Source organism: Pagrus major, chromosome 15 (assembly GCF_040436345.1).
Source record: "Pagrus major chromosome 15, Pma_NU_1.0".
NCBI lineage: Eukaryota > Metazoa > Chordata > Actinopteri > Spariformes > Sparidae > Pagrus > Pagrus major.
This window is the reverse complement of record NC_133229.1, coordinates 23,583,664-23,603,318: the sequence shown is the minus strand read 5'-3', so window position 1 is coordinate 23,603,318 and position 19,655 is coordinate 23,583,664. Positions and strand designations below refer to the sequence as shown.

The window sequence follows — 19,655 nt, the reverse complement described above, 5'->3', positions numbered from 1 at the left end:
AAACAGGGAAATCTGGCAGATGTCCATGAAACCATTTGACTCCTAAACCACACTGTTAAGTGAGAGGCTGCACTTCCCATTGATTTGAATGAGCAGTGGACATCAGCATGGCTGCTACTAGAGAGCTTCAGAGCTCACACAAACACACACACACACACACGCTTGCACAACGTCACACAAAAGCGGTTATCTACTTGTTGCTGTGCAGAGAGCTAAACGGGGTGAGCTGTCATCCTGCTTCTCATCACTCATCTGTGGTGAAAAGCAGCATATTATCTACTCGTTGCTAGCAGTTATGGAAGTGTTGACAAAGTGAGTGGTGGAGCTGAGCGATGGAGTCTTATCACCTCAGCTATCTCCATTATGAATATGGATATTACCAATGTTTGGTGAGCCCGGGGCTAATTCTTTGATTCTCGGCTGCTGAGAAGCTCAGTGGGATGGTTGGCTTTTTAACTCGTCAGCTTGTTCGCACAAAGACATGTTTGATTTTCACCCGTATGGAGATGTTTGATTCCTGATCCTGAACAAAAAGGATTTGCTGTGGGTTAATGTTTCACTGAGCCAGAGAGAAGCCACAGACTCTCAGTCCCTCCTACTCAGTCCTCAGCGAATACTCCCCTCGGGACTCTGTGTGGGGTTAGAAATAGGTGTCCCTGTGGTTTTTAGACAGCTTTAGCAAATGCTATTTTAAAGCATAATATATGTGTATATCGTTGTATTCTATTATGCTACATATCTGACATATCAAGCAGACATAACTGTATTTAATAAACATTTAACATTTACTAAACAGGATGTGGTTCCTGGACTAAAAGTAGTGCATGCTGCTTTTTATTTATAGACTCCAACATCTTTTGACCTCAGGTGAACATTTTTCCAATAATGAAGTTTTGTGCCATCAGGGGAGAGGGGAGTGCATTAGTACGATAACAGAGCTACAGTTCATTGGTATTGCCTTGTCAGGGATTTTGCTGATGCATGAGGTCTCTGTTTTACCTACAGCCAAACTGAACTTGCTGTTTAAAACAGCAGCATAGCCAAATTTGAATATGGAGGAAGAAAGGAGTCCTATTATCTGGTTCAGACATGCAGTCAATGCAGCACTGCTGGACAGATTGCTAATATTGGTGTATCAAGGGAAATACACAGCCCAGAAGCGAGAAGGAAATGTTGGAAGTTAAAGTTTCTGCAAACCACTGATACTTTCATATTTGTAGGTACGTTTCATATCACATTCACATTAAATATTTATGACTTTCATATTTGGAGTTGGAGGGGATTGTGACGGAGTTAAGGGAGCAGGCTTCCAAGCCAGTGATCCCAGTTCAAGACTGCGTTTGTAAGAACTGGGAAAAGGACCATGGCATTTCAACTCATGTAAACGTGACACTGTTGTTTATTTTCAAGGAGACCTCGGGACAATTTCCAGCTGTTTGTGTTGACCAAAGCAGATATTTTAAGCCTACCTAAGTGATTTTTGTGCCTAAACCTAACCAGAACGTTAAGCACAGCGTGGTCTCAACATAAAATCGAGCCTAAAGAAATGTGAAGTTTCAACATGTCTGTGGTTTACAGGAAAGTCCATTGCCAACATTTATTCTGGCAGACTGCTTTCATTTCAAATGATGATAAACTCCAACAGAGGTTATATGTGCTCCAGTCTTTTCAGCCTCAGGGGAAGTTTGAACTACCAAAACATTTCGAATAACTCAAAGAACACAGCTTTTTGCTCCACTTTTCACCCATTCGCCCATGTCTTTTCTACCTCGCTTAAACCTCATCCCTGACCTTTCACTTCTCTCCTTTCTCCCTCCTGCTAAGCTCTCTTTACCTTATTTTCCTTTGAATATCAGTTGTGCTTCCTAATCCCTCTGTGCCCTTATCTTGTCTCCTTTTTTCCCTTCAGTTTCATCTCTGTGTGCTCTCGCTCACAGGTGGCTGACGGGGTGTACAGGCTCTTCTTTGCTGGCTGTCTGTGTTTCTTCTTCTGTTTAGTATCTATTGAATACCAGCTGCTGTCCTTGGTCATGGAGGCATGCCTAATGCATATACATGAAAGCAGGAGAAAACACACGTACCTGCACACAGACAGAAAGACAGAAAAACACACATGCAATGTTAAATTGGTCTGATTATATGCAAGCTATTAACTCAAAAAGGAGGCTTCAAAGAAGCACGGTACTCATCAGAGGTGGAGTAGGGAGACAAAACCTGCTTTCGTTGAAAAGAGATCTTTCAGGTTGCACTGACACTAAATGTTCTGTGCTGTTAGTTTTCATTGCTGAGCATATAAAGCCTCGTAAATGCACACTGCTTCATGTGGTGGTTTGCTGCTGCGCACCACCATGACCATAGCCGCTATCTCATGTCTCTCTCCCCCATCCTCCAGCCTTTCACGCTGGGCAGGGTTTTTCAGATCTCCCCCCTCCCTGGAGGCTGGATGCAGCCAGACACCCACCTTGGCCCCAGTTCCCAGCCGACACGTCTGTGTTTTTTGGTGTCCGTCTGTATATATGTGTCTGTGTGTGTGTGGGCAGCAGTGTTCAGCGGTGTTCTCACAGCCCAGCTGAGACTGACAGATGGAATCATTTCACACACAGACAGAAAGGCAGGATACAGGAAACCGGGGTGTGTTTAATAGTCCTGGCGCTGCTGTGGTTGGTATTAATCTAGGTCAGTGGCGTTCAGCTCACAGGGAGCTGGCCTCTGGGGCAAGCTTGGCCTTTCCTTAACCCCAGTTACTCAACTAACTTACAGTCTATTTAGCTCATAGGTAGTCTGCTGTTAAAGTACCTAACAAGATGTTTACGCTGTGTAGTGTTGGGCAGATTCCTACTGTACCTGGTTCAGCTGGCCTTTTGCAATGCGAGCACGTGGCTCCAGATGGCCGACACTATGACCTTGATAGTGCACTCCAAGATGTTTCCAAGAATTTTATTTGGTTCTTGTGATTGGCTTACGTGTAAGAAATGTCACATTTTCACAGAGCTTGGCTTACCTGAGTAGCACAGTTTAGCTTACCCCGTAGGGCTCGGCACTGAAGCTGAAAACGACTGTTGAAAGCTGTCAAATAAAAGTTTACATGAAACGCTTTGCTTTTGCTAGATTCTTAGCGTCCTTCGCCAAGGAGGTTATGTTTTGACCCGTGCCTGTTTGTTGGTTGGTTGGTTTGTCAGCAGGATTACATAATAACTACTGAACGGATTTCCACGAAACCTGGATGGAGGATGGATATTGACCCACGATTGGACCCCATTAACTTTTGGTGCGGATCCAGATGAAGTGACAGATCCAGGAAGTTTTTCAAACTTTCTGTAGGATTGCAAGATATGGCATTTTTTTCAGACATTTTTGTTAATTACTCAAAGAATAATGTATGGATCTTGATGAAAAAAGTCAAGGTGGCTGGTATCTGTGAGTGATTACAAAAGGGGACTATTGGGCCTTGGTGGAGGTATGTGCTCTACTGAGTCCCATTCTAGTTTTCTTATACTTAGGTTAAATATTTCCTGATATTAGACTGTCTTTCATTTGTGGATTGACCAATTATCTTATCTTTTCATCTTTTTTTTTTTTGTCCGATTGCCAATAAACTACTAATCTGACAAAGGCCAGACTTGATGTCACACTACCTTGATAAATTCGGGGTACTTTATATGAACAAGGGTTCAAGAAGCTCTTTTTAAGTGAGGATCACATTTCTGTATCATGATTTATCTCCTTTTAGAAAATGTTCAATTGTGAACCAAAGCTCATTCAAATTATGAGCGGTGGCACTCACATCCTGAACTCATCTCTACCGTTAATTTGCAGTTTAATTGCTCTAACAGTCGCTGCATATGCATCAGGTGCTCAGTAGTTAATTGGTAGGAAAAGACAGATCATCAAGTTCAACAATTAAAATTGGCACTTTCCAACCTTAACACACAAAGATGTACAAGTGTTTCTAATTAGACTAAAACTATTCTGAGGAGATTTCATGGCAATGACTCACAATTATGTATTACGGAGACTAAATTTTCTCAGTAATGTTGTACCTGACAAGCAATATTCAAATAGAAAACTGATGATGACATTGAAAAGGAGGTATTTGTGGTTATCTGTCTTCATTCTCCTCATGTTTTTGCCTTTACGAACCCTCACTTTGCTCTTTAGACCCAGAAGCAGTCGTTTTTATAGTCTCTCCTCATTAGTCATGCTCGGTGCTTCTTTGAAAATCCTAAATTTACGCCTGAAATGGGACTGTGGCATCTTCATCCTTCAATCAGCCATTGGTTGAGGCAGTTTTTAAGAGATTGGCCCTGTTCCAACACAATCTTTTCTTTTTTATTTAATTTATTTTCCCTCTCCCTGATGCATAATTATTCCATAACCCTAAAATATAATTGCATTTTTGTCGCTCGTCTTTGCTCTTTCCTTGGGGTTTCTATCACGTTACAGCTAAATGGTTTTGAACATTTGACTCTGGAGAGGTGTAAGAAATCAGTCAGCATTAGGTTAGATATTTTCATTAAATAGAACTAAATTGTTTAGACCTGTGCTAAATGATAAGGTGTCTGTTTTTTTCTTTGCTCCCGCCTGGTGTTAATGAACTGTTAGCTGAGGAATGGAAAGGTGCTAAAGAGCTGAGAAAGACAAGGTAAGATGGTGAAGACAATGTGTTACTGGCAAGACTTTTACGAACAAGTCATGATCTTCAGCAAAAATTGGTTTATGCTGACTGAGACATTAACTGCATTCCCCTCGAGCCGTTTTGTGACTTAAACATCCAATCCAGTTACCAACACAGTGTACATCCAGAGCATCATAAGACGTCCTTAATATGCTTTCATTATCATGTCGTTCTCTCATAATCAGGAGGTTTGTTCGGTTTGGTCCTTGAGCGAGTATATTGTTCATTTATTTTCAGGTTCTGTGCTTTAGCTCTCAGTACTGGTATTTTTTCCGTCAAAGAAAAATGGCTGAGGTTATTTTTGTCATGTTGAATGTCAACAGGAGAGTGGAAAAGACAGATTTATTACCAGAATGAAAGCATCTTGGCCACAACCTTTTACCTGTCAACTTAAGTACCACAGGTTTTGGTGTGATTGCTTGTGTGTGCGTGTGTGTGTGTGTGTTGCTCTCTGAGATGAGACGAGTAAATATGTGTCTAGAATCGAGTCTATCGGGAAAAGGAGAAAAATTACCAGGATAATATTTCGAGACATGTTTAAAATCCTTTTTATTTAATTTCAGACGTGGACTCAGTATTGCTCTAAGTCCTCAGTTGTCTGTATTTTGTAGTGGTGTTGTGAAAAAAATAAATTGCCAATTATCCCAGTGGAGATTTTATGCCAGACTTTGTTTTAGTTCATTAGATGTAAGGAGCTGAAGAGAGGAGGAATGCAGGCCACGCCGAAAAGCCTCACAGGGTTAGGCTAACAGGCTGCCGTGCACAATAATGTCACCATTATGCGTTTCCTGGATGACTTAAACGAATAGGCATTATTACAAAATTGTGCATTAGCCCAAGTCAGCAGTTAGTACTGCTGCAGTCTCATTTCGTTTAGAGTTGAGAGAAAGATGGCGAGAATGTGAGAGGAGGAGGGAAGGAGGGAGGGAGGGAGAGGGAAGGGGGAGGATGGGAAAATGGTTCAGAGAAAAGGCGATGTAAAGGAGAAATGAGGAATGAAAAGAACGCTGTCTGCCAGAGGCTGACAGGACATGCAAAAGGCGGTAAAAGGATACATGGAGAGGCACAGATGGACTGACAGACTAGGGGGAGAGTGATTATGATGGAGAGGTAGAAAGAGGAGAGCTGTAATTGTCAGTAACTGGTGTATTTAGACAGGGAGGGTTGGAGGAAGAAAGAGGCTGGCAGGGAGGAGGAAGGTGTAAATCAGCGGTCTGAGCGACAGCTTTACGTGCCCCTCGGAGCCCCAACTATCCGATTAATGAGAGAAGAGAAACCCTAACCACCTTCCCCTCCCTGCCTCGTCTTTTTCTGCTATCTTGCACTTTCAGGGACATAAATCATAGACTCTTAAGCAGTCAGTTTAGGTAGCTGCTACACAATTCTTCCTCAAAATGTTGACTGTATCCCTGTCCGGTGACGTGCCGCATTAATGAGATTTTACTGCAGCTGGTGGCCATTGAATCAAATTCATTCCAGCTACAACCAGCAGCCACTTAGCTTAGCTTAGCATAGCATAAGAAAACTGGAAACAGGGGAAACTAACAAGCCTGGCTCTGTCCCAAGGCCTCTCTCAGCACCTCTAAAGCTCACTTATTAGCACATTATACCTCATTTGTTTAAACTGCATGGAGACAGAAGTGTAAAAACAACAAAATGTGCATTAATGGGAGTTAAGCGCACCACTTATTCTTGGTCAGGCGCAGTGACTTTCAATTTTAGCTTTATTTTTAGGGGGTTTACTTGGGTTTTTGTGCACATTAAGTAAGTTATAATAATCCCAGCTTGTCTAATACAGCAGTGTTGGTCATTAGCCCTAAGCTTCAAACAGTGAGGCTGTTCACATTTGGTTTCACCCTCCTTCCCAAGTGATCTGATCACAAGTGCACAGCTTTAAGCCCGTCAGTTCAAACCTGGCATTAACATGCGTCCTGACATGCGTCTCAAGTGACCACTTGTGATCCGATCTCATTTCCCCGCTCTATATGCAGGTACGCATATAGTTCATCACTGGAACAAAGGAATATGATGTCATTTCCAGCGAAGGAAATATATACTACAACGTGTGCCGAATTAACAAGAAGGCCTTGATAGTTAAGAGTGTGTTGTAGACAGCGTTTCACAAAATGTATACAGTTTCTGCAGGCAATAGGTCTCAAAATTGAGTGATTGTTGAAGGGAGTCTGGGGACTTTCTCCACGGATGACAAATATGATTTACTGTTTACTGTATTTGTAAAATTTGACATGTTTACTGTCATTAATACGTTGTCTTCTTCATATATTTTGTGTAAATGGAGAAATCAGTTGACATTGTGTTCAAATGGCTGTAGGGAGGTAAGACATACCTCAGACACAGACCAGACTGGACCGACTTTAGATAATGACGCTTTCTACAAGGAGAGAAAGAATGTGTTGCATTCAATGTCGAACTTACAAGAAGGCTCAAATGATTTAGATAATGCTGTGGCTGTTATGCTAAGTTTGTGTCCTCCACACCCATTAAATTGTATAGGAGTCTGGGGATATTGCATTTACTAGTTCAATGATTAGTTGAAACAGAGCCAGGCTAGCTGTCCCTCTATTTCCAACCTATATGATAAGCTGAGCTAACTGACTGCTGGTTGTAGCTTCACATTAACTGTACAGATATTAGAGTAGTATCAATCTTCCCATCTAACTCTCAACAAGAAATTGAATAAGCATATCCAAAAACGTTGAACTATTTCCTCCCCCCCTCCAGTGCACAGCTGTCACATGCAGAGACGAGGCTGCACTTAAAACAAAGATATTTAAAAGTAAAAGATGGAAGAGAACGCAAATTGAGAGATTTTCAGATTATTGCCAGAGGGAAGAAAATGGATTTTTCTTAAATAAACTTCACAAGAATAAAGTTATTTCCAGTTTATCTAGAGGGCACTAGGTTTCCCATCAGCTTATTTCTTTGACTACAACCCCATACTTTTGTGGCTCCGTCCCTTTTGTGTTTATACGGGCTGGTGGTCATCAAGTTCACATAGTTAAACTAGTTCACTGAGGTCAAGGGCTGGAAGCTCGGTTGATGATCTAAAAAAAAGAAGGAGCAAAAAAGACTCCCCCTTGTAGTAAACGCCTCCACAGATATTTCAGTCAAACATGTGTATGACAAAGTCAGAGCTTGCTTTACTTCATTCTGTGCCTTTTCTACCCTTAGCCAAACCCACAGGTTTCTTAATCTGGTGAGACGGCTCCTCTGAGAGATGGCCTCAGTCAGAAAAAGACCTCTCTCTCTCTCTCTCTCTTTCGCTTTCTGTTCCCTCCCTCTGTGTCTTCTGTGCTATTACCAACCTAAACAAGGTCTCCCGGGCTGCCTGCCTTGTTATATACCTTTCATCACAAAAGGAGTAGAAAAGAATGAGCGCTAGTGAAAGAGATGTAACATAAAGAGCTGAAAGGGAGAAATGTTTCTAAAAACTGGCTTCGTCTGCTTGTGAATTCTTTTTTTTTGATCTACAGGGTGTCAGAAGGAGAAGCACTGTATGAATTAATAACCTCTTGGAGTGATGCAACAGCTGCAACAATGCACAGTAACGCCTGGCACGGCATGCTGAATTTTTCTGTGGCATTTTGATGAAAATGTTACTTCTGTTTGTGTCTCCGTGAGACACAGAAGAGAAGCTGTGGTAGCACATCTGCGGTGTACATCTGCCACATTTCACAAGCTCTTAACTTTGAACACCACCCGATTCTGTGCCAATATTTTATCCACTGCTAAAGTGTGCAAAAAGAGCTTTGTTTTCTGAGCTCCACCATGTGAGTGGCATTTAAGTTATTTGTTGAAATGAACACCTACGTCAAAGCTTTACAGGGCATCTTCACGCTTCTGCAGCCCAAACATGCAACTGTGAGAAAAATGGTGTGAATTTCCAGAAAGTTTAAGCGCTTCATTACCCAGAAATCTTGCATGTTTTGGTAGCAGCTTCAACCAGCACTGGGGAACTGAGTGTTCTGTCTTACTGCTGGTGAAGAGACCTAATTTTGTATTTTTGAACGTCTCTTCCTGCACCCCATGAACATTTCCACCAATGACTAACTATTACATCACCAGCTGCAACTGGCAATTAGTTAAATTCATGATTAATCTGCTATGATTTTTCTCAATTTACCCATTAACCTTTTATTCCATTCAATGTCTGAATGCCAAAATGTCAAATGTCTTGATTTGACAAACGGTACAAAAGAAAATGTGTTCGCTCGCACTCTGTAGGCGCGAGCGTGCGTCATCCTGGGCTCATCATAAGAGTGACATGACGACATGAGACTGAAGGCTGGAAAATAAATTACAATCAGGACCACTGGCTCCATTGTTCTAAATATTTTGCCTGATGAATTTGCTGATGTTTTCCACTCTAGATGGTGTGTTGTTTTATCGAGGGTTGCAACCAGTGTTAAGATGCATTACTGCCCCCTACAATGGCAAAACAAGAATGTAAAGAAATGAAAATTATTTAAGAGGCGTTGGATTATTTCCATGTGTACGACTGGCACGATACCAATATGTCATTTTAATTTTCACAGTTAGTGTCAATACTGGTTTATCTCGACACCTCTAGTTTGCAATTATGTAAGCTTTGACTTTGGACTTCATCGTTGGACTGGTCATTTGTTGACATGATTGGACTCCATTCCCAAGCTAGAGTTGCTGCACACTGTTAGAGACTGTAAGGGAGTGTAAGAGAGGCAAGGCAGTCCAGAGTCCTTCACAGAGATATCAGTCTACAGGCTGAAGCAAGAAAGTCAGGGAAAGTGTCAATTTCAATCTGTTCATAGATATAGTACCTTTAAGTGATGAAAGCTAACATCATGAACTTAACTGGTAGATGAGGTGTGCAAACAACAGAGTTACTACAGGACAAACTGATGAACATATAATACATAACTCTGGATACAAGGTCTTGTATCATTCAGGCATTATGGCATGTTGCAGGTTGCAGTCACAGCTGAGAGTCCAACAGTGCATGAAGTGCATCCAAGTAGAAAGGCGAGATCTAATTACAAAATAACAATCATGGATTGGCTATATTGCAGAAATGGTGTGTACTAAGTGTCGGATCTCTTTGTCTTCACAAACCAGAGTAAAGCTCATAAAAGTCAGAATTTTATTCATTGTTGTACATGTTTTTTCTCAAAATCCTGATACATCAAAGACAAGGAACAAACTTCTTTTATCAAGAATGTTGTGAGGTGTGCAACATTTATCAGATCAGACTACAGTTACTCTGGTCACAGTCTGACGTAACATTCACAGACTTGTCAGGAAACCTGTGAACATGACTACTGTGTGTTACAACGCAAGTAATAAAAGTGCTGTGTGTGTGTTGAGCAGAGTTTCTGCCCTCTCGACATTGAGTCAGACAATCCCTGGAGTTGTGCAGTTCCGTCATTTGCATGTGCGTTTCTGAGTGTGTGACTTTCTCCTCTCTTTGTCTTCCTCTCAGGTCAATCCCCTTATTGTTAAGTTGCATAACAGCACTTAGTCAAGTAACAATCCAGCCGCGACGGTGCTCAGGTCTGCAGGATAACTGTACTTCCTCTCCGACGCTCCTCTGGCTGAGAGCTCCTCTCAAACTTGTTGTTGACTTTTCAACCTGCTTAGTGGAGTCGACTTTTTCTTTTTTTCTCTGGAAACAAAGTGGAGCTCCTTCTCACATGAGTCAAACCTCTGGAATTAATTTATGGAAATGAAGTCATGTATACCACAGATTTGGTTTTTTGGTCAGATGTAGCTCTCAAACTGCTGAGTGGGCCATTCTTCTATGCCAGCAGGCTTTTTTGTTGAGACCACCAGTGAGAGCAGATGTAATGAAATGTGATTTTTGAAATGATTCCAGGTGTGATTCTGAGTGAAAGTGGAGATTTGGAGGAGGCTCTAAGTATCAGAAAGAATATTATATTATTCAGGGATGCTGCAGCACCAATAGTGAAATTCTGGGCTGATAGTGATGTTTACAATAACATTTTTCTTGTAGCCAATTCCGATATTGATCTTTTCTTGTTGTTTACTTTGGTTTTGTAATTCGTTCCCCATTGTGTGCCAGGGAAACAAAGAAATCTTTATTTTAGAAAAATAACAGTCAATATCAGTCATCCAGCCTTTTATTACAGAATACTGATTCAATCATACAAATGTATGAAACAACCTCTAATATAACCTTCTTTCTAGGGCTGCGATATTAATCAAAATGTAATGGATGACAAAACAGCATTGTAATGAAGTACTGTAGTACTGTAGTGAATTAATTAGGTCAAATTTTTATGCATTATAAACAAAAACATCACAATATTTCAGGACAGTAGATGACATGTAATGAGCCTGTCGTCACAACACAGCTTCACTGAGTGTTGGTCAAGAGATGAATGTTAGTGCTGGGTTGTTGTCTAGCCTTATGATTGAATTCAAGTTGTTGCTTTTGATTTAAGGAAAGCTGCATGTTCTGGATTACACATGATGGTATGTGCTCACAGTCATCCTACTATTGCATAACCACCACGTTATTGTACATTACCGGTGTTGAGAAACAGTTTTGCGGGCACCTGTGTGCTCGAGCTGCATAAATTACCGTTTGTGAGCTATCAGTAAAGTGAAGTCTACATCAGGAGACTTGATAATGACTAAATGGCCAGAAGCACTCATGACCTATAGTGTTGCTGCTCATGCAGCACAGAGTAGGAGATGCCCATGCATGTCTCCTCCAGTCTATTCATAGCCAAGGCAGTGTGACTCCCCCGCCTCTGACTGACTGCTTTCTGCTTTCCCTCTTGCTCAATTACTTCTCTGACTCCCACATGTGGGTCTTCAGCTCTTTGGCAGGCAGGAAGGCTTACCTTGTGGAGGAGGAGAGCTGAAACCCAACTGACTGGTGTAGGTTAAAGAAAGACACGCATTGCATTTGTCAGTGTCAGAGAAAAGACAGGTGCTCATAGTGAGTTGAATGCGGGAGAGATTTGGCACCCACAGCGGTGTTTCTTTTAGATTCACTTAGCTGCAGTGCACCACCACCCCCTCCTGCCCCGAGCTGGGACGATGCCCCAACAGCTGGCCGAATAAAAATGCAACAACAATTCATCATTCAGCCATATTGCTGCTTAGCCTGCCCTCCACCCCTCCAAAAAACATAACGGTTATAATTGCAGTCAGAGCGCAAATATCAATATATCATCATATAAATAGTCAAGTGAGGGCCGTTCTCAGAGCGCAGCACTCTAGGATCGGGCCCCGGGGCGAATATGGAATGAAACAGAGGCAGGGCTATGAATGTAGAAGTGCTGAAAAATATGCAGTCAAAATGTAGGAGGATGGTATCACACTGTACTCATCCTGTCAGACCATGTTTTTCTAGTACTTTCCTCTCCCTCCCACCAACCCCCTTTTATTCCTTTATTCTGCTGATACAACCTCCTCCCGTCTGCTGACTAACTGACCCACATTCCTCTGTGTGACTCGCTGCCCTTAGAGTGTGTGTGTGTGTATGTGTGTGTGCGCATAAGCCCACATTTCTGCTTGTCATCTTGTGCGTCCTTTTGTGTGTGTGTGTGCATTCTTGTGCCTTCCTCTGTCTACCTCTGTCTGCCTGCCTCTCCCCACAAAAACTGTGCCGTGTCCCTCAGGCTTCAGCAGGAACCAATTAGAAGATTGCTCTTCAGAGGAGCATCAGTCACTAGACGTAAATGATTGGTAAAACGCCTCATTTGCTCACTCACTCTGTGTTTGTCTGCTTTTGCTGTGCTCCACTCAGTTTGGGGGCTGCAGCAGCTGAAGTGACATTTCTTCATTACATTTAATAAACAGTGCTCACTGAGATGAGGCTCCCTCTAGTGGAGAGCTGTGTCTCTGCAAGGTGAATGTCTGATGTTGCAAGGAAATTCAGTGGTTCTGCCAAGATGGAAACAACTGTGCGTGAAGCCGATTGTATTTCTTGTGATGCACTTTCAGGAAGTCAGGAAATCATATTCATGTTCATAGTACGAAAAACAGGGACTGAAGGTTTTTAAACTTTCTGAGCTTCTTAATGAGCATGAATTTAAAATGCATTTCTGTTAAATCTACAAGTCAGTGGACTAAATTCAGTCTAGATTTAAAGATTTCGCTAAAAGCTACCCAACCCTCTAACCACTGGCTGTGCATTTTATTGTTTTTTGCATTGGACACACCTTTCTTTGTCTTTAATAAAGTCAGAATACACTTTTAGTATGAGGTACATGATATATGCACTGTTATGCATAACTTAGAATGACGTACCATGTCCTATTTGCTGTAAGTCATTGTGTGCAGGGTGACCCACCAAGGGGACTGCAGGTGTAAATTAGCTTCAAGATAACTCTGGTACAGTACATCAATTTAGGTTAAATACTTATGTTAAATATTGTGCAGCACATGGTACCTGACGAAAGTAAATAAAAAACCCTGAAATACAAGAAATTAAAGGAACAGTTCACCTAGAATTGAAAATTCCAACACATCCTCATACCTAAATGACTGAGATTGATTGTCAGCGTCTCCCAAAATGAAATATATCACCGTTCCCAAAACGACATGAGTCACAGTTTGGTTAACATCAATATCAATATGTTACTTCTGTACCCTACATTACAAACATACCTAGTTACCTTGGTAACTTGCATTACCTTACGTATGTGATGCAGTTTCACTATGTCAGTAAGTTAAAAGAACTCACCATTGACTTCTGGTTCCATACTGGACACGAACAGCCTCCTGAATGACAGTCCTGTGCTTGTGTAACCCAACCATCCATCCCAATCCTACTCCCTCTATGGACTTTTTATACTACTCATCCTCACTTCATCCTTTACAGCAGTCAAATCCTCAGCCCCTTGTCGATGTAAAGTTTAGTGTCCACAACAACGACACATTTTTGGAGCGTTGCTGCAAAAGAGCATTGCAGCATTCTCCTCTTTAAAAGGGGTGTAAATAACGACTTCTCAAATCAATTTGGGGTTAAGGGCTTCTCTGCTTTCTTTATTTTCAGGTCTAAAACATCAGCTAGCTCACTTCTGGAGGATTGCATTTGACATTTTAAGCAGGAGAGGTGGATACAAGAACTCAAGAGAGGGGAGCGCATTTCAAGCTGTGACGGGATGGCTCTGGTCGACAAACATAAAGTGAAACGCCAGCGGCTTGACAGGATCTGTGAAGGTGAGACAGACTCCTTTACTCCTCTGGTTCTTTGTCTTCTTTCTGCTTTTTATGTGCATGTGGAGTTGAGATACTGCATGGTGACACATGCTGGTCACTGGAAATCGATTATTTAGGTCGTGGGTTGCCTGCATCTTTGTACATGTAACTTTGAGTGCGTGTATCCACCATGTTGTAGCCCAGAAAAGTTTCCCTCCACTGTTTTATGGAAATGAAGTTTCCATCAGTATTTAAGCCTTTCAGCCTGCTCGCACAAATTCAGTGAAAAGCCAGTGGGATCGTTTGCGTAAGTGTATTTGTGTGTGTCAAAAGGGAGCCTTGGGACCAGCCGAGGCTCCAAACTTCGGCTTTGAAGGCTGTCTAGGAGGGAGAACGTGTGTGTGTGCGCGTGTTTGTGTGTGTGTGTGTGTGTGTGTGTGTGTTGTGGAGGTTGACGGCTGAATGAGACTTGAGTTCGATGTTTCCAGATTGCTGGAGAGATGAAGTAGAGAGTTTGTAATAAAGTGAAGCACTCCTCTGAGCCCTGGGATTGATTATAGTTGCTAGTGGGATTGATTTGTTTGTGTGTGCGCGTGTGTGTGTGTGTGTCTGTGTGTGTGTGTTTAAGACAAAGCAGGAGATTTTTCTTTCCTCTTTCCTCAGTAATCTTTTTCACTTAGTCACCGACAGGAGCCACTGAATGAATGTTTATTTAGTGTGTGTAAGATTGCTCAGACTCATACTCGCCCTTGATTCATACAACACGTCATATGCTGCACTGCTACACTGCAAGATTATATTTTTCGCATTCTCCTTTTTGTAATGTGGGTAAAGCCTCTAGCTGCTGTTCCACTGGTTTCTATAACTCACTGCAGAAAAAGTGAAGCGTGTTCCTGAGGTTTACTCTGTATTTGGGAAAAGTGAGAATCTACTGCAGGATTTGATTTTAATAAAGTTAAATAATGTTTTACTTGTTTGTTAGCTTTCAAAAAAATTATATCTCCCATTAAGTTTCACCTTTAATACAGTATTTGATTGTAAAGGAGTCTGGTTGGATGCTCAAACCGTGTTTGAACCCCACGACTTTCCAGTGTCAGAATTGGAGGCGCTACTTACAAACAATTTTTTACTTTTGGTAACCGACAATCTTGAAATCCATGCTCACTTAACACAGCAGTTTGCAGAGAGTGTGTGCCATTATCCCCGTTTGAATGATTTTCAAATGCCACCCTCTTCTATTACAAGGATTGCAACAGTATGACATTTTCCTGGTCTGATAAACATCAAATATCACAGTTTCATGGTATTACAGGAAAAGTTTAATAGTATCAGTTACAGTGACACAAATGCTTCATTATAATTTTACAAAATATTCTGTTCTGACTGACTTGAAACTTGATATGAACTTGAATACAGTTTTAATGACACTAATATGGTAGAATTCAATACCACAGATGAGCGTGTACACGGTACGATAGCTGTCAATTTTCATAACATGTTATATCACTGCAACCCTATCTATTACTGCAGGCTTTTCACCTTTCCTTTGAGTTCAGCCATTCAGAGCTGCTATTAACCCCCTTAAACTGTTTTTAGACATCGTCGGGTGACACAGTGTATACTAAGCTGGTTTGGTTGAAGCATACCCTTAAAGAGCTCAAATTATCTTTTTGGGTTTTTGCCTTTCCTTTATTGTGTTATGTAACATTTTTGTGCATGTAAAAGGTCTGCAAAGTGAAAAAGCCAAAGGTAGTTACTCTCTCCCACAGAAAGCACTGCTCCTGCACTGCCTGAAAGGCCTGGGTTGGAGTCGAGCCTTTACTTCCGTGGTTTATTTTTGTCACTATGTAACATATAAATATATATATTTATATATATATTATAAAATATATACGACTGTACCGCAGCCACGGTTACCAGCTGTTATTTTAGATCACACTACCTTGCCGGGCATGAGCCGCCCTACTCTGCCTCTGATTGGCTACATCCTGCCCGTTAAGTAATGTGCATTTGCAACTCTCACCAAAGATTGGACAGAGGCAAGATGTCTCACTCTTTAGCTTAAACGGAGCGTTCATGACGCGGTATGAAAAGGGATGCTGCAGCAAAAAAACATTGTTTTGTCTAATAAATTGTCTAATATCTCGCTAATATTTTACATTGAAGGTGATTAGCAAGAAAATATCCCTTGAAGCAAGTGTTTAACGTAAACCTAACCAAGTATTTTTGTTGCATAAACCTAAAGTATAAAGTAAACTGCAGCAAAAATGGAATAAGAACACTTAGTGTAAAAATAATTAGTGAACAGTTTGATAATATGTTCCAGAATATGAACCACAGTCTGAAAGACCTGTACTTAACCCACTCAGTCAGGACGACTTGTCCCAGATGTGGTTTTAGTTGCTGTTTCGTAACTTGAAATGATGGTCCTGGAACAACATTAATTATGATGTTCTTGGGACACCACCAACATGGCGATGTGAGATACACCTAGGTGATAATATCTTATATTGAGTGTAATGAGACATTTTTAAAAGAAATTAGACAAATATACTTAGTAAGATTGTGAGGTTTGTTTTTGAGGTAATTAAAAATGGCTTTAGTCTGCTAAAACTAGTGAGGTTTAACCTGCGATCATCTTTGGATTAAAAAACTGTGTAACATTTTTTGAAAATTGCTTTAACATCCCAAATAGAGTGAATTGCAAAAGAAAATGTTACGTTCCAAGGTTGCATTTTTGTAATTTGCATTATTTCAAATGTGTTTTTGATTAGTGCTTCGTTATGTAAAGGAAGGTAGACGCTCCAGTTTCACTTCAGCTCTCCAAAAGTGAAACCATAGGATTTTCTTAGTAATAATGAGTAATAAAGTTTTAATGTGAAGTATCAAGTATCAACATTTCTGCTTTTTCTTGTTGAAGGAAAATCCCATTAAAACTGAGAAACCCAATATAATAGATTCCTAAATGAAGCAGTGTTGCTGTCTGTTTCCACCCTCAGAATGAGAGCCACATGTGGCATCTAAAACCTCTCCAAACCACCAACCCTGCTTGCTTGGAAACACTTTTTCCCTCTTTTTTTCACACCAGAAGAATTACTGTTCAATGTCTCAGGAGGTAATATGCTAAACAACGCAGAGCAGTATTTTCTGATGTGCCCACTTTGTCCCACAGACATCTTCAGCAGTGTCCCTGTCTCCCCTGCTCAACAGTGAAGTCATTCTGCTGAAGATGAAGGGTTTTTTTTTTTTTTCTGGTGCAGTTAGTCACCACAGCTGCTCTTAAAAATGTGTAGAAGAGGGTGATTCACATCTAGGAAGTTAAAAGATCAGAGGGTGGTGAATCACGTCGTTTTCACGGTAGCGTTAAATCTGCTCAACCATATAAAAAGGGTATTTCAAAACCAGAGGCATGGGGTGTTCTGCAGCATAATGTCAAAGCCACCCACTATTATCTATAAACAGAGTGTTTGGACTGAGGCGTGAAATAGAAATCAAAGTTCGCATCATGTGTATTGACAAAAACAAGAACGTTACGGCGCGACTGTGATTGCGTTGCAGTCGTGGGTTGCACTCGTCGAGACGGCTTCCCTAATCTCCATTTATCTTCTGAGGATAACTGTGTCAATCCAATACTTGTTTCACAGCGGAGTGCATTGATTACATCTTTACTCATCGTGATGAGTGGCTAACGGAGCCGTGCCTGTGCCCTAAATTGAATTCGAAACGGCTGATCAAGTCTGGCTGTTTACTCCAATAAAAAGTGGTCATGGTGCTGGAATGTAGATTTCAACCGAATCGGCGGACGTTCTACCATCGTCTAGGACGTCTGATGTGACTCAATGTCTTTTGCTTTCATGTTGGATATTTGTGGTTTTCAAATTAAAAACCGCATGGTCAAAACTAGGGCTACAACTCATGTCTGTCAGTTTTTTTAATTAATCTATTGATCATTTGGTCTGTAACATGTTAGAAAATGGTGCCGCTTGCCTCTCCCAATTTCCCAGACACCAAGGTGATGATCAAAAATAAAGAGATATTCAATCTACAGTAATATAAAACAAAGAAAAGCAGCAAATCCTCACATTTGAGAAGCTGAAAAAAGAAAATGTTTGCCTTTTTTTTGCTTGATAAATGACCTTTGATAGTTAATCAATAATCAAATTAAGGTTTTCCCAGGAAACTGTTGTAGCCGAGCTAGTGAACCACACAGAACTGGACACATCACGTTTTCTGATTACTATTGTTAGTAGAGGACGCTGAAAAAAAAACACTTTTATTAAAAATATGACATGACTTGCTGTGTGAAATTGCACCTGTGCTCTTTTTCCATAAAGGTCATGGTTTCGACTTAATAAGTAAATCAGAGAGCAATGAATCAATTGATGGGAATAATAAGTATTTTCAAAATAAATTGATTATTGTTTTCCAGCTTTTCAACTTTTAGATTCAAGGAATTGATGCTTCAATTATATAATAGTTAAAGCGTTGTTGTCATTTTAGCTAACCTCCGTTCTGCAGTTATCAATCCCCTCCCTCCTCTCTACCACACTTGCAGAACTCCTTTCTTTTTTTCTCTTTGCTTCTTTCTTCTCTTCAAGCTATTTTCTTCACTTGGACTGTATGGTAGTATGAGCCGTCACCTGGAGCGCTGGAATTGGTACCTTTCCTGTATCGCCATTGTCGGTGTAGGTACCGGATCAAGAGGATCCTGCTCTCTGCATGTTCACGAGCAGACAGCTCTGCCTCTGTATGAAGTTCTCTGTCCTGATTGGATTAACTGAGCAGGGATACCAGAAAATGTATTTTCTCTTTAAGTGCATGAGCAGGAGGAGGAGAGACATGAGTTACCGACCAAACAGTGATTAGTGTTGGAAGATAGATATATCTAACACTTATTTTAATAGAAATTTATAATTTACAGCAGCTTTAATACATGCGTGGAGAGGATCTCTATTAATTACAATATTTTTGAATTCATTTGTGTCAGTCAGCTAATTAATTCATCCGCTAATTGTTTCCACACTGTTTGAATTTCCAGTAACAAATGACTACGCTTATTTCTCTATTAACAGCATTGTTCAGTTTAGATATCAGCTTTCAAAATGTATGTGGCACAACTGCTCCTTCTGCTGTGGGTTTGATAAAGCGCCAAGAAGAGTGTAACTGCAATAAGGGAACTGTGGCAAACATCTGTTGTGAGCATCAGTTCCCATACTCTCTCGTTCCCCCCTTTTTCTCTCTCTCCCTCTCTGACTCTGTCTCTCCTTCTGTCCGCTCCATCTGTGTACCCAGCATGCATTGGCTTGGGCAGCAACGCGAGTCGTTGCCATTGCCGTTTAGCCGAAGCTAACTGACTGATCTGGGCAGAGATGGGATGTGAGCGGCACTGCGACGTGAACTAGGTCGCAGTAACAGCATGTTCCTGAGTGTTGATTTACAAGTTGCAAATCTGTGCTTGGATGCAAACACCACAAGGTGGGGTAGTGTAATATGTCATGGCGTTTCCAAGTGTTTTTTTTAGTTGGCAGTTAAATAAATATGTTAATGCTTGATAATGCATCTTGTATTGTCATGTGTGAAACAGGAGGAGATGTATAAACAGTGAGCAGTGAATAATGTGGCCAGTCAAGCTAAAATACCATAAAACTTTGCCCGTGAATTATTCATATTCTCACATTTAACAGACCTGCAAGCTTTTTAATAACAAAACGCTTCATATTAAATAGAGAGGACAACCAGAGAGGCTGTGGAGGAGAGGGAGGAGGAGGAGGAGGAGGGGGAGGGGGGAGTGTCCTGATGTCATCCTCCC

At 41.1% G+C, this 19,655-nt stretch overlaps 1 protein-coding gene across 1 annotated transcript in view; it reads left to right on the top strand.

The window, feature by feature from the left end:
* Nucleotides 1–19,655, top strand: part of LOC141008897 (C-terminal-binding protein 2-like) — a 74,909-nt gene that overhangs the window by 8,054 nt on the left and 47,200 nt on the right. The window contains exon 2 of the mRNA XM_073481256.1: nt 13,701–13,867. Within this exon, the coding sequence (XP_073337357.1) occupies nt 13,810–13,867 (58 nt within the window). The 5' untranslated portion in view covers nt 13,701–13,809. The remainder of the gene's footprint in view (nt 1–13,700; nt 13,868–19,655) is intronic.